General features: G+C 37.6%; 1 protein-coding gene across 2 annotated transcripts in view; it reads left to right on the top strand.

The window, feature by feature from the left end:
* Nucleotides 1-14,117, top strand: part of DENND1B (DENN domain containing 1B) — a 151,272-nt gene that overhangs the window by 129,170 nt on the left and 7,985 nt on the right. For both annotated transcript variants that reach the window (XM_071436022.1, XM_071436023.1), the window contains 3 exons: nt 40-150; nt 12,220-12,299; nt 13,350-13,563. In XM_071436022.1, coding sequence (XP_071292123.1) covers nt 40-150; nt 12,220-12,299; nt 13,350-13,563 — 405 coding nt within the window. The remainder of the gene's footprint in view (nt 1-39; nt 151-12,219; nt 12,300-13,349; nt 13,564-14,117) is intronic.

Raw genomic sequence — 14,117 nt, 5'->3', positions numbered from 1 at the left:
ATTATAAATAAAGGAATTTAAATCTGTTTTGTTGCATAGGAGAGTGAGGAAGAGTGTGGAACGTGCAGTGCTGGTGCAGTACAGACTGTTCCTGTCTACACATCGCATCCTGACAAAAGAACAAGCTCAGAAAAACGAAGGCTGGCACAGGTAAGACACCTGAAACTTCTGTTTGCATTCATATACATATAGGGAAAAAATTTTTGCTGCTTACAGTCATGTGTCTGTGAATCTGTTTCCAAGATGATTTTCCTGTGTTAGGATAGTGTGACTAAAAGGCTATGTTTATATAAATACTGCTACACTGCATGTGTGGACAAAAAAAAATGCTATTTGTGTTTCATCCCTGTTGAGAGGGGAAAGAACAGGAGATCTGTAAGTATGGATCTGAGATTTAATTCTTAAATACTGGTTTTGAGAAAGATTAATAGATATCTATGAATAGACCAGAATTTATTTTTGTGAGAAGCCTATCTCATTTATTTTAAGGCATATTAATTTTGTGTTTCCAATAAATTGTTTTGGCAGTCATATGGCCTTTAACCTTGCTCAGATGGTTGTGATTTATTATTTTGTTAATAAGTCAGCTAGTTCATGCAGTGCCAATGTCTTGGCTTTTGTTCTCTAATCCTTCCTAGTCTAGATTTGAAGTAACAGGTGTAGTGTCTCAACTTTGGCACGTATTTTAATGTTTTCGGATTCATTTTGACAGTTTGATTTCAAAATTATAAACAAAGTAGGTTTTCTAACACTTTTTTTCTCCTACAAATATTTACCTGCATATGTACTTATCTTTAATGTATAGGTATTTATTTTTATGTTATATTGTTATTGCATGTTTTTAATATATGTGGATTTTTAATGCCTGTATCTTCCTAATATGAGAATTAAGTATGTAAATTCAGTCCAACCAATCTAGCAACATTTTTTTTTTGCTCTAGGTACTGCAATAATAAAAATATGGGTTTTCTATTTAATCAATTTGATTTTGAATTAGTTTTTATCAGTAATAAATACAAAGTTTCTGGAATACAATTTAGAACTGATACAGATGACTGCTAAATGATGGTGAAATTGTACATTAGTATTAAGTAATTATTTTAAGTAGGGTTATAAATAATACAAAGACTTTCTGCTTCACTGATATGGCAGTGCTGCCTATTGTTATGTACAGGAGTCTAGGGATACAAAGGAATATAATTCACCTTGATACAATTAAAGATTTCTTTTGAAGGCGTGTGTTCAGACAGAACAATTGAACTTTTCTGTGTTTTTGTTTGTCCAGCTGTACAGTGCTGAATCCTGTAACCATTGCTGTTTCTACCAGTTGTCCTTTAGCTTTGCAAACAAGGCAGGAGTGCAGATGTGAGCCTGGCTTTGTTTCCATGCATCCGTACACACGTGTGTTAACGGATGGGTGTGCACACAGACACGCGTGTGTTTCTGTGGGGTGAATTTACCAACAAAGCTGGGAACTGAGAGCCTCACAGTTTTGCCCTGCTCCAACCAAAGGTGTCTTCTCCCCAGCTCTTGTCCCAAACATCACATGAAGCCAGTGGGCAGGAAGGGGCACGTGGGGATTGCCCTCCAAGAACTCCTTCACCTCTCACTCATTCAGTTCTCTTTTTCTTCCTCCCCAAAAGCAAACGAACCAAAGGACTTCTGAAAAATAAGTCTGCTGTTGCTACTCTTGTTTTTATTTTTGGTCTTGGTGTTTGAATAAGATAACAAATTCTTTATTACTAAGTGGTGATTTTAAAGTTTACATCCAAATGAGAATATATGTTAGTATTCACAGTGCATGTGTATGAGAGACCATGTTTGATCTAGTACTGAATCTACTGTTTAAAATAAGTGAAATTCAGTGTGCTGTTGCCAGATTTAATCCTTTTGCTGGTAGTCTTTATCCTGCAAATGAAACTCTTCATCCAGATCTCTAAAATTATCTTTACCAGTGGCTGTATCAGTATAAGTATAAGGCTAGTGCTAATGTGGAGTTCAGGCAATTTGATACACATTTAAAGGAAGGACCAGATACTGATTAGGTTGTTAAATTGATGTACTGTAATACCCACCCCAAACCTAGATAAACAATAAACAAGAGAGAGCAATTGCTTTTAATGGTCATCCTGCTTCCAAAATAGAGGCACCTCTGCACTTTATTACTATCTCTTCCATACTGAAACATTTAGAAAATTGTAAATACAAAGAATTCGGTGTCATATTTTATGTTCTATCAGAAGTATGCATTGAGCTTCTCCTTCTCCTCTTCTTGGAAACAGTTAATTATTAAGAGTTACCTGAGATGCTGTAAAACATTGAAAAGTTATCTAACATATCAAAGTTTGCTTTACTGAAAAATATAATTTTAAAAATTTGTTCATAACAGGATTTGGGGGTCTGAGAGAACGTTTCCTTTACAATAGGAAGTGAGTCTGCTTTTACCCCAGCAAGCAGGAGTTTGTATATGGGTCTGCTAATTAGTATGGTTATTTCCTGTTTTGTTGATGAGGCTTTAATAAATGTCAAGGGTACAGCCATGAAGATCTCCCAATTAGGCTTTGCGTTTGTAATACCCAGCCCCTCTGCTTTTGTGTGAGGATGACAGTTCCAACTGCAGCCTCAGCCTAACAGGGCTCAAGGGAAAGGATACTTCTCTGGTTTTATTGAAAACACAGCCAGTTTGGCCCAGGGAGAATACCAGCACTGGTCACAGTGCGGAGCCATTTTTAACAATGAATATTTACTAAGCTTTATCACTGCTGTCAGAGTGGCTTTATTGTACTTTTTCTTTTCCAGATTGGCAATAGGCTTAAGAAAAATCAGCAGTAAATTAAAAAAAATAAAAATTATAGCATCTAAAATAGCTGTCAAAACCTAACCAGAGGATAAATAATTAAATGTGTTATTGCAAACTGAAGCGCTCGGCTTGCCCTCCTGTAATTTGCATTTTGAAAGTGTTTCCTAGAAGCTGGAGCGGAGTGCACTGGTTGGTGCCCGCGTGCGTGCGCGTGTGCGCACAATTAATCCGTGCCCAGACGAGCCGTTCCCTCTCTGCAGTGTTCATCTGAGCTTGCTCCTGCTCAGGTTCGCTGTTCTAGGCTCTTCAGACATGTGTGAGCTTAGCTATACTGCAAGTCAACATTAACAGATGGATTGCCCTAAGCAAGGGAAAACCACAACAACAAAATCTAGTGAAAGTGGAGGATTGAAGCTTTTTATTGTTAAGCCTTATTAAAACCTTGGCATGCGTACTGCTGTTAACTGTTTCATGCCTAGAGCTAATAATGTGTCTCGGATATGTTTCATCTCTTACATTAATTAGGAATGTAGAAGATACAAGAAATCACCAGCTAAAATTTTTGAAATAGAAGTTAATGCAAGCATGAGATTGCTTAGGCTCTATTTGCAGTATCTTGTGAGTGAAACCACTGAGTTCCTTTAGCTGTTGATGAGCAAGGTACAGCAGGGCATATTTTAGACTATGGAGCATTCAGTATTTGCATAATCTCTTTTAATTCTGTGCCATGTTATGCTCCCAGGTAATGCAGATTTCTGGATACACAGGGACCTAAATGCAATAGGAGCTTTGTAAAGTTGTTCCAAATTAATATATAATTAAAAAGAGAGCATGTTTATTATGATCCTGCTTTGAATGCCAGGAAGATCTGTTTGATTTCATTAATATGATCTTTGTAATTTTACTATTACATCAGGTGTTGGGGTAGCTTAGACCATGTCAGGATCTCAACAGTCAAAATGTATTTCATGGCAAATAAAACACTCTGGAAGATTAGCAGAATACCAAATAAGTACTACCAGTTCCCTTTGCAGTTATTAAATTAGCAATGCCCCTTGTCACTCAGAAAATGTATGTTCTACCTGTACCTTTAGGCACCTACTACTTTCCATCTGTAATGGAAATAGGCATGTTGTTTCTAAGGGTGGATTTACCAATCACTGTGTCTCAGCACTGCTTTAAATGTTCCTATATTGAAGATACCAGGTGAACTACTCACCATGACTTTGCAGAATCCAAATAGAGTGTCTAAGAAGGTTTTTAAAACACTTTAAATAAAAATCAAGTTAGACAAAACTTTTTTCTTGATGTTCTCAAAGAGAAGAGAGTTTTTTATATTTTTTCTTTCTTTCCTTTTTTAAAGAGTATTGCAAATGGAGCTTTTTCACTTTTATTGAAGTATGTCCTAGAGACTATACAATATATAATTCAGCTTGCAGTAGGTGTGCTTGGCATCTGTTCAACAAACACAGCAAGTGTCAGGCAGGAAGATGTGTTCAGAATAACCTTACCTTCAGGAGTGCCCCATTTATCAATATCCCTACAATGGCCAGTAAAATAAATGACATAATCATTAGCTACAAAGGACTTCTAGTAACTGATTACCCTCCTAACCTGAAAAAGGTGATGAGAGTGGCTATTCTGAAAAGAGGGCTATTCTGAAGAGTTTTTATTTTTCCTGAAAAATAAGAAAGGAGATTGTGATAATGTAGTGCTGAATGTACATATTCTGTATAAGATGACTGAATGTCTTTTAGAAAAAATATCCGCAGTCAGTCCCACAGTGATTTCACAAACATAAATCTGATTAAGTACATTTACCTGTATTTGTATTCTGACAATGTGCTTGAGATCACATCTATGACTACCAACCACAAATAACACTGATTCTCTTGCTGGAGGTTTCTTCCACCCTCATTGACTGAAATATTATAAATTGAAAGATGTCATAAACAGTATGAGCTAGTTTTTAATGTAAGTCACATTTTGCTTCTGTAAAATACAGTTTTGAAGTAAGCATCAGTTGATCAGTAAATTCTGTTTCTTTAGCTAATGTGGTGTAATGTGAAAATATTGAAATTACCATTAGCTTCCTTTAATTTGGAGAAAAATCTTTTGTCTTATTGTGTCAAGTAAGATCTCTTCATTCTGCAAAACAGTCAGATTTCCTTTTAATTAAAAATGAAAAAGCTAGGCTGTCAAAATTCAAATTGCAGATTACGAGAGTGCCCTCTTGTGGCTCCTGTTCCTTTCCAAAGTGGCAGAGCACCGGGATACTCTGCCTGTGCAAGCCTTGCCTGCCGCAATGGAGACCTCTTACAATCAAGGGGTATTTCCTTTATTTGTGTTAAGTGAAATTGCCCCTGGATTTTGTGCAAATTAAGTGTTCACATGCTTTTATGTATCATGCATGATACTATTTTCAGGAACAGGGAATAGAAGCTCCCAGGCAGAGGTGTAATTGCAGGATTGCTGAAACCTGTCCCTGCTTCCCACTGAACAGGGACAGTGACTGTCCTCACCAGAGCTGTACTGTTTGTTCTGCACCCATAAACCACTGTCAGCCACTGTTCTTGGCCTTTTGCTGTAAAAATCAATTGAGAAAATCAATTGAGAAATCTCTTCACTAATTACCTTGATTCCAATTTAATTTAACAAAAAAATAGATGGGGTAATGGTCAGGAAGTGGCTCTGAAATTTTTTGTCACCCTGTGGAATGCTTGGTTTTTCAGGGCAAAGTCATCAGCATATCTACCTCTGATTTATCCTACTCAAAGAAAAATTTATACAAACAAAAAGTTTGTAGATACTTCTCCTGGCTATTGTAGCCCTCCTCTTTAAGTTTTATAATAAATAGAAATGCAGCTTTTCAGAGGGTCTTTCTTCTGCAAACAAATGAACTATACTAGTATGTGTAGCACTGTTTCCTTTCTCTGAAGAATCTCAGAGAAAAATGCTCTCTCACAGAGTATCTTCAAACTGGGTGAACCTTTCTGTCCTCAGAATTTAATTGAAATAACCAGATTAATTTTTTCATCAGGAGAATTTATCGACATCTTAATTTAGCAGTGGTATCTTTTACTTTCTTTTGCTGTGTATCTTCTGTCTTCCACGAGTCAGAGTTTTGCTCCACTAAACCAGGGAGCCAGGAGAGCCATCAGACAACAGTTGGAACCTGTGTCTTGAAGGTTTGAAGAGCACCACTTTACATCTAAATCTTCAGCTCTAATACTCTATGTTCCCTAGCATTTTCTTCCTCTCTATATTCCTACAAATGGAAAAAAAAAAAGAATAAAGAAGTTCAATTAATGAAAAAAGTTTGTCTGGAGGCAAAAGGAGGGAGAAACAGAAGAAACAGGAAAATCCTTTCCTGCAGGGATCTCAGCATCTCTGAGAGTCCAGATTCAGCCTGTCTAATTTTAGATACTGCTGAAATGCTGCAGTTAGCAGCAGTGCTGCCTTAGGCTCTTTCTGCAGTGAGTGGAGAGAGGGGCATGACTGAAGGGCAGCTCAGCCCACCTAGAATCTCAATTGCATCCTGATGATGCTTCTGTCTTGCTTCTAATTGTCGAATTTGGGCCCAAAAATAGCTGAAATCAGTAACATCCAACTCCAAGTGCCAGCCAAATTCCACAGCACCTTTTAGAGAAAGACCTTATTTGTTGAGCAGCAGACCCTTACTGGTGTCAAACAGGAGGAGGGACTCCTCGTTGTTAATTCTTCTGCTTGGAATCCTAGGCAGTGTGGAAATGTGTTTAGAGTCAGTATTTCCAAGGCACAGTCTGTTTTTCTTTGCAAATATGATTAGTCTGTTTTCAAGCTTCCTATGGCACTTCCCTCAAATAGGATCTTCCACAGTCCATTGGTCTGATGGACAGGGCTGGTGCTGCTGAGGTCTGGATGTGTAGGGTGTTTGTGTTTACCATCACATCCACATTGTCCATTTTAATGTATGTATTTTTGATAGGTTCTCTTCTGAGAAAGTCACACGTGATCAGCAACTGGTGCTCTCAGCAATGACTGTAGCATGAGACAGTTCTGCTGATGTAAGGGTATGATGCACATTTTACCCAAAAGAGCAATTTAACCAGTAGTCTCTCTTTTATCTGCTTAAGAATTGTATCAAATAGCACATTTCAGCCAAATAAACTGGATTTGCAACTGTCCTGGTTCACCAAAGTCCCACACTGTGCACCTGAGTTACTCCCACATCTTTTGACTTTCTTGTTACCTCAAATCCATGTTCCTTTTTCTGGTTTTGTTCATATAAACATTTGTATGGCTTTGGACACTGATTAGTTTTTCTTTTCTGACACACATTCTCCCTTATCTTCCTGCTCTTCTGTCCACTGTGACCCTCTGAGTCCTCCATTCTGTAATATTCCATCCATCTAATCATTGAGTGGACATTAGGACATTAATCACCATCAGAAAAGGGAAAATAAGTGATATATTTCTCCATTCTTGTAACTGCAAATTCTGCCTGGTGAATCTGATTCTTAAAATCACGCACAAAAAAAAATGAGCTGCTGGCTTTGGTTGTTGCAAATGGCACTGCAAATCTCCACATCCTTTTTGAAAAGACTAACACTCGTGCTTGTTGCCAATGAAAGTGGAGGGATGGTGCACTCCCTGCAGCCAGGATGGTGTGTGGCACGGTGCCACGGTGCATCATCAGCTGAAAACGGGAGGGGGTGCTAAGAATATCCTCGGTGCCACTGAGAAAAGCTGGGTTTGGCTGTGGGGAAGTGGTGCCTCACTCTGGGCAGTGTGGGACCTCAGGCTTCCTGAGGATAAAAAGGGATTGCAATTCCACAGGGAAACTGGAAGGTTGCTTGTTGTTTTGGAGCAAAACAGAACTATTCTGAAAAAATATTTGTGGAGGTATGATGAATTGTTAAAAAGGGAGAGAAGCATTACACAATTCTCAAATGATACCTGGGTTCAGGAGTCTAGCGTGCATAAATGGTAGGGAGCTGAGAGCTTGTTCATTTTTCACCACAGTAATTCTGAACAAAAGTAATTACATGTGCTATCTGTGACTAAGTATCTCAACAAATTTATCATCTGTACTTATAATAAATCCTACCTCAGCAGAGGTATTAGGGTTTCCTATAACTGTACAATAGTCACTGGAGATCTCTGTGACATTAAAGTGTACTTGGCATTTCAAAGCACTGTGCCCATACACATATTTCTGGTAGTATCTATTTAATTTATATCCAGGACAGTTTTCTGATATCAGAGCATTCTTGATTAGAATCTGTACTTCTTTTCTGTCTCTGCTTTCCCTCTTCTTTCATCAGTCTCAGCTCAGGGGGAGTGTAATGAGGAGTACCTTCCTGTGAGTCATGGCTTTAGGTCACAGTGTTTAACCGGAAAGGAAGGCGACAAGTTGTGCTTTACTGGAAAGTCTGATTGAAAGATCTTTTGCTTCCCTGCTGGATGGAGCCATAATTATGTCTGTGATTTGGTTGTAGAGGAGGATGGGTAAAATAAAATACTGAATCATAAATAACAGTGGGGTTTTATTTATTTTTTTTCTCATGCTGAATGAATAATCTTTAAATTTTTAAGAAAAAGGAAGCAGTACTTCACAGTTTTAAACCATGGTATATATTTTTCTTTTTTTTTTTGAAACTTTATATGTGTTGATGTATTGAGTAGCCAGTAAATGTGAAATTGTATTTGTGCTGCCATTTATCAAAAGATTATTTGTTTTTCACTTTGAGTGTAATTAATAGCAGCAGCCTTGTTAAACTTCCTGCCTTAGTATCAATCAATACACACTCATTACCAAAAGCTGGACATCTGAAAGGTCTAGCATTATATAAAAAGCTGACATTTCAAAGATTGACTTTCATGCCCAATCAAGAATATAACCATCTTACATTTAAATCCTTTTTCGCATTCATGTATTTTGGCATTTTTTTTCCAAAGTAGTACATTTTGTGAGGCTACCAGCAAGAAGAAGAGAACAGTTTAAGGACTGAGTCTCCCTTTATTTGGTTCTACTGTATTTATACTGTTAGCTCATTTTCCTTATTTCAGTGATCAGCATTGGATCAGGTCTGTATAGGCTGCAGACTACTTGCAGAAGGAGATTTTGAAGCAGGGCAGCAACCAGAGAGGATGGATATGGTGAATAAAAAAAGGATATATAGCCTCACACCAGCTTGTGGAGAACATGAGCTTGTGTTTAAGTGTGCTCAGCTCTTACATTCCAAGCGAGATGAGAGATGCCATGTGCAGGAAAATGTGAGAAATTTGAAACAGCAAAAGCTGAATCCCTGTTCTTGTTATGATATAAAGTAAATACATTAAGTAATATATTTAATATCTAAGCAGAACTGTTTGGAAGAAGCAAAACAACCAGGTACTTTAAAGAAGTTTGTTCCTTTATTTTATAGAAATAAACATGACAGCAGTCTATTAAGACTTTATAAAGTTCTGGTGCAGCAAGAAAGGACTGTTGCCATATCATTTCTGGTGGTAATAAATTTAAATGGTCTGGTTGTTATTAGAATGCTAATCAGGAAGGAAGCAGAAGTCTGTCCTTTTTTCATAAAGGGGTATAAAAAAGGTTACACACTTCAAAATGCAGAAAAGACAGAAATTAAAAGCTTAAATAACTGCAAACAGCAGGGTACGTCAGTAATGGAAGGACTTCTTAAATGACTCTGACAGCTTTTGCAGGTGCACATACTCTGTCACTTTGCCTAGCGGAGCATTGAAAAAGTTTTATGGCTCTCCTTTTGAAATTTATTAAGGGTTTCTTTCTTTCTTTTTCTTTCTTTGCAAAGTAGTCTGGACATACCCCTCCCTTGCAGTCGTTTTTATTACAGCTCCTAAAGGAAAGTCACCTATTCAAAAACATGTGTTGCTTGTTGTCTCCGTGGTTAGCTCACAGAGCAGTAAATGCTGGAGAAGGTTGTTATTTACAGCCAGATATTTTCCTTTCCTTCCCTTCCCCCATATCTTTTCCTTTGTATGTAAATCCCATTTTATTTGGTTTAGTTGTTGAAAGTTTCCCTGTATAATTTTATAGTATAGCCCATATCATTTAAATTGGTAACAAAAATATTTTTTTCAAAGAGTTTGACCATCAGGAGCTAGGAGTTCTTGTTTTGGAGGGAGGTTTTAGATTTATCAACTTGTCTGTTACATTTCTCTATATGATTATTCGTACTTTCACTCACACACTTGCATATTACTGGTCATTGATGTTCTGAGGGGTCACTGCAATGCCTGCGTTGTTCGCTGATTCTACTTAATTTTATTCAGCTCCTGTTTGTCAAAGACACAACTTTTTTTCCTTTTTTCCCCTTTTTTTCTTGAAGCTTGATATCTGTCCTCTTTGAAATATTATTTATTATTTCAGCAAATCAGCAAGTGTTACCTTGTAGAATTTTATTCCATTGGCAGAGTTAATTCCTCTACAGATGAACAAGTGTCAGCTTCCATTTTGTTTTCTGCAACTTCTCAACATTTAAAAAAATCTTCTTCCCTGCAAAATCTCATATTTATGTTAGTAGGAGTACATGTGATGGCAACATCTAATTTTGATGCCAATTCAAAAGAAAGTGAGAGAGGCAGACAGGATTTTGCCCTCCAGGAGCCAGTTCCAGGTTAGAGCTTGAATTACAATGAATGTCGTGTCAGAATTTTCTTGGGGAAAATTCTGTGTTACCAAAATTTCTAGTGTTACCAAATCAAAGTATTTCAATTTTCCCAGTGAAGATAAGGACTTAAAGCTTCAACTTTTAAACCAGAACCAGTGACTGTGCTTGTGACAGGGATCAGTAAGATAACCAATCACCAGTATCAGTTACCAGAGGGATTCACTTCCCTTTACTTACAACAGGAGAGTGATTGCTTGCAACAATGGTGGGAACAACACTATGAACTCACAAAAATATGAAGGAGTTAGAAATAGTTTGTTTCTCTGCATTCCATCCTATGCCTTTTGCTCAGAATGAATCTTAGTTAGGGTTGTTTGATGGGTTGTAATACTCTAATAATTCTCTCATTTTCCGTCAACTATTAACTTGGTTTAACACATAAAGAACCATGTGTTTCCTCTTTGAGGGCAAAGAACTGTGGAAAGTGTTATCAAAACTTGCTGCTTTAATTAAATTCTCTCTTGTTGAACAGAAAAAATGTCTCAGTCTCTAAAGAGTGAATTCTGAGACATTCCTGTAAATAATGGGGGGGTGGGGGGAGTTACAGAGAGCGTCCTGGTATTTGTAGAACGCTGACAACATCTGTAATAGGTAACATACTGAAATCCTCACAGTACGAGATTTTCAAGCTCCTTGTAGTCTGAAATTAAGGCCATATTTCTTCCCCATCAGGGGCTGGTTGCAGGTTTAGGCATTTGGTGAACTGCATGATGAGATGTGGGCAGTAGCACTTCTTACTTGTGGATGATTTTCCTCAAAGTTAGCTTATGCTGTTTTCCCTCTGTAAAAATTCCATCCATATGGAATTAAATTAAATTATTAGTGGTTATCCATGGTTCACAATATCTTCAGTGCATTGATTGCCAGTATAGTTAAACTTCCTATATAAAAAGTTTTTGATACAAAACAAGTATGAGAGTTGTATAGTCCTGAAGACAGTCATTTGCAGAGTACAAGTGATTAAAATTCCTGATTTAAATGTTCTGGTCAGGATAGAGACTTTTTTCCAATTATTGTGGAATTTTTTTAGACTATTTTTGTTTGCTGACTAATAATGTGATGTAATAGGTGAGTACTCTGTACAGAAACGTGTGAATTTACAGCATACCAGCTCCACCATGCAAAGTCCTCTTGGGGTGCACTGAGTGTGCACTGGGTTGGAATTAATTGTAATCCATAGTAAATTATCCTGCACAAAGACATTCCTAGTGCAAAGTTCCTGAACTGGATATTATTTACTCTGCAATCCTGTACAGCACCATAACATAAATGTAGCTTTATGATGAGACTCCCAACTTCCTTTGTATTTGCTACTTCAAAAGTCAGTTTTTCCTCATGCTCAGTAGACCACATGAACCAAAGCTTGGCAAATATTTCTACCAGAAAGTATTAAACCACGGTGCTTTTTGTGATGTGCTTTCAAGAAAGGGTAGCTGCTGGACTTGAGTAATGCTTTTCCTCCAATATCCAGTCTTCTGCTAATCAGTGCTTTGCATAAATAATAAGGCACACCAGGCTTTGCATAAAGAAGGAAGGGGGGCCATGAAGAGAAATGGTTCTCTTTAATTGGTGATGCTTGAGGACTTGGAGCAGCCTTTACAAGATTTGATCAATATGTGGTTTTTCTCAGCAAGTGCTCAGAAACCCTAATGAGTAAAGTGGCAGCTGGTCTCCAGATAAGTAATGCTGAAACAGAAAAAATAAACAGAATTATAATGTTAATTGTCCTTCCTCCAGACTCGTTTCAACCAGCGCCTCAGTAACCAGGATGATACCTTGGATGAAGATGAAGATGATGAAGTTGAGAGAACAAGCAAGTAAGAAGCCTGTCTGGATGGGTTATGTATGTATAGCAGAGAGGGTAACAAGTGTTATTCAGCAAAGTGGAGTTCAAGTGACACATTTTTCTCCTGTCCAGGCTGCTAGCTCAATTCTTGATCTAGATAATGTCAAGTAGTTTAGGATTTAAATCTGCTTTAAAAAGAGGGAAAGGCTATTATATCTTTTCATTATTTATAGTGTCCAGAAGAGCTTGACATAATCCTCAGTTTTCACAGCCTCCAGATAAAAAGACTACATACACAAAGAAATACACAAAGAAACAGCAAAATATTCATCAACATGGTGGGGAGTGACCTCAGCCAATCTATTCTTTAAGGCTTGTGTTGTAGCCCTGACAATGGGACATTTTTTGAAGTGTCTGAAAGACATATAATGTCTTGGGGATTTTATATTGAGGTCTTCCTATATGAGAACTAAAAGAAACGTGTAACTTGAGGCTTAAGCTGAATTGAGGTGTTTTCTGAATTGAGGAGTTGATTTTTGATGATGAACATCTGGATATAAACCAGAAAGGACATTGAAAGCAAAATCAAGCAGTTTAAGCTGTGATACAGTAGGGAAGATGAAGCTAGTGAAATGTTAAAAGGATATAATGAAAACAGTGGGCCATGAAAAACAGCCTTTGTAGCAGTACTGATAGACAGAGGTAGAAAAAGACCATGGTAGAATGGGGGTCTGAGGTAAAGATATTGCAATGAACAAGAAAGGAAATAAGAGACAAAAGCACCAGTTGTCCTTGCAGATAGGCAGTACTTCAGTAAATCTGCCCATGTGATGGAGGAAGAGTAGCAGTAGCAGTCTTGCCACTAGAACAAAATGTTTGGCTAGGCTAGGAGGCAGCTAATGGTAACTGCATCTCCTTCAATGCCATATATCTGTGCTCAGGAAAATTCTTGAGTAGAAAGATATTCCAGGTTGATGTTCCCATTCAGAGCTCTTGAAATGTATTCCCCTATGTGCTTTCAGAAGTGGCTATAATGAAATGGCTTTTATGTTTCTATCTGATGGAAAAGTTTTGTTTTCAGGTTATCATCAGAGGACAGTGAAGAAGCTTCTGCTTACTTTTATGATAGTGATGGTTCTGGTGAAACTGGAATAACTCATCATCAAGGAGAAATGGACTTGCTTGGAGAGATTCTGGACACGCTGAGCACACACAGTTCAGATCAAGGAAAACTCTCAGGAGCAAAGAGCCTGGATTTCTTCAGATCAATGGATGACATTGATTACAAGACTGAGGTTAGTCTTCTCCTTTCATTTAAAAACCAACCCAGGTCCATTTACAGTGGAATCCTGCACTTGTGGAATGAACAACATACAGCTCAGACACTGCAGCACAGTTCTTAGAATTGCTGATGTCTCTTCCTAGGGCTGTATAACAGTACACTCATGCTGGCCACTGCATGATGGTTTCTCACCAGCCAAGAAATTCTCCAGGTTACTAAGTCATCTTGGAGCATATTTTTCCTTAAAGCAGTAACCACATAGAGAGCTGTGAACAGTATAGTAATTTACTTAATCAAATAGTTTAATACTATATTTATAATTTTTTTCTGTTAAATCTGATATGCCTTGAGCTGGTTTGGGATTTTTTAATGTGGTTTAAAAGGCATTTTTCACCTTGTAGACTGAGACTAGTCATAGTGATACGATGATATTTCCTTCTTGATTTAAGTCATGGGATCCAGGTGGTAATTGCACCTGAAACACTGCTAGAATAGTACTCCAGAGTTTTCTAAGAGGGCTCCTTGTTCTTATTTTAGGTAGAGTTGCACTGGTCCTTTAGTGTAAAC

Source organism: Agelaius tricolor, unplaced genomic scaffold (genome assembly GCF_023055355.1).
Source record: "Agelaius tricolor isolate 1412-34295 unplaced genomic scaffold, bAgeTri1.0.p SCAF_11, whole genome shotgun sequence".
Lineage (NCBI taxonomy): Eukaryota > Metazoa > Chordata > Aves > Passeriformes > Icteridae > Agelaius > Agelaius tricolor.
The sequence above is the reverse complement of the archived record's forward strand: the minus strand, read 5'-3'. Positions and strand labels throughout refer to the sequence as shown.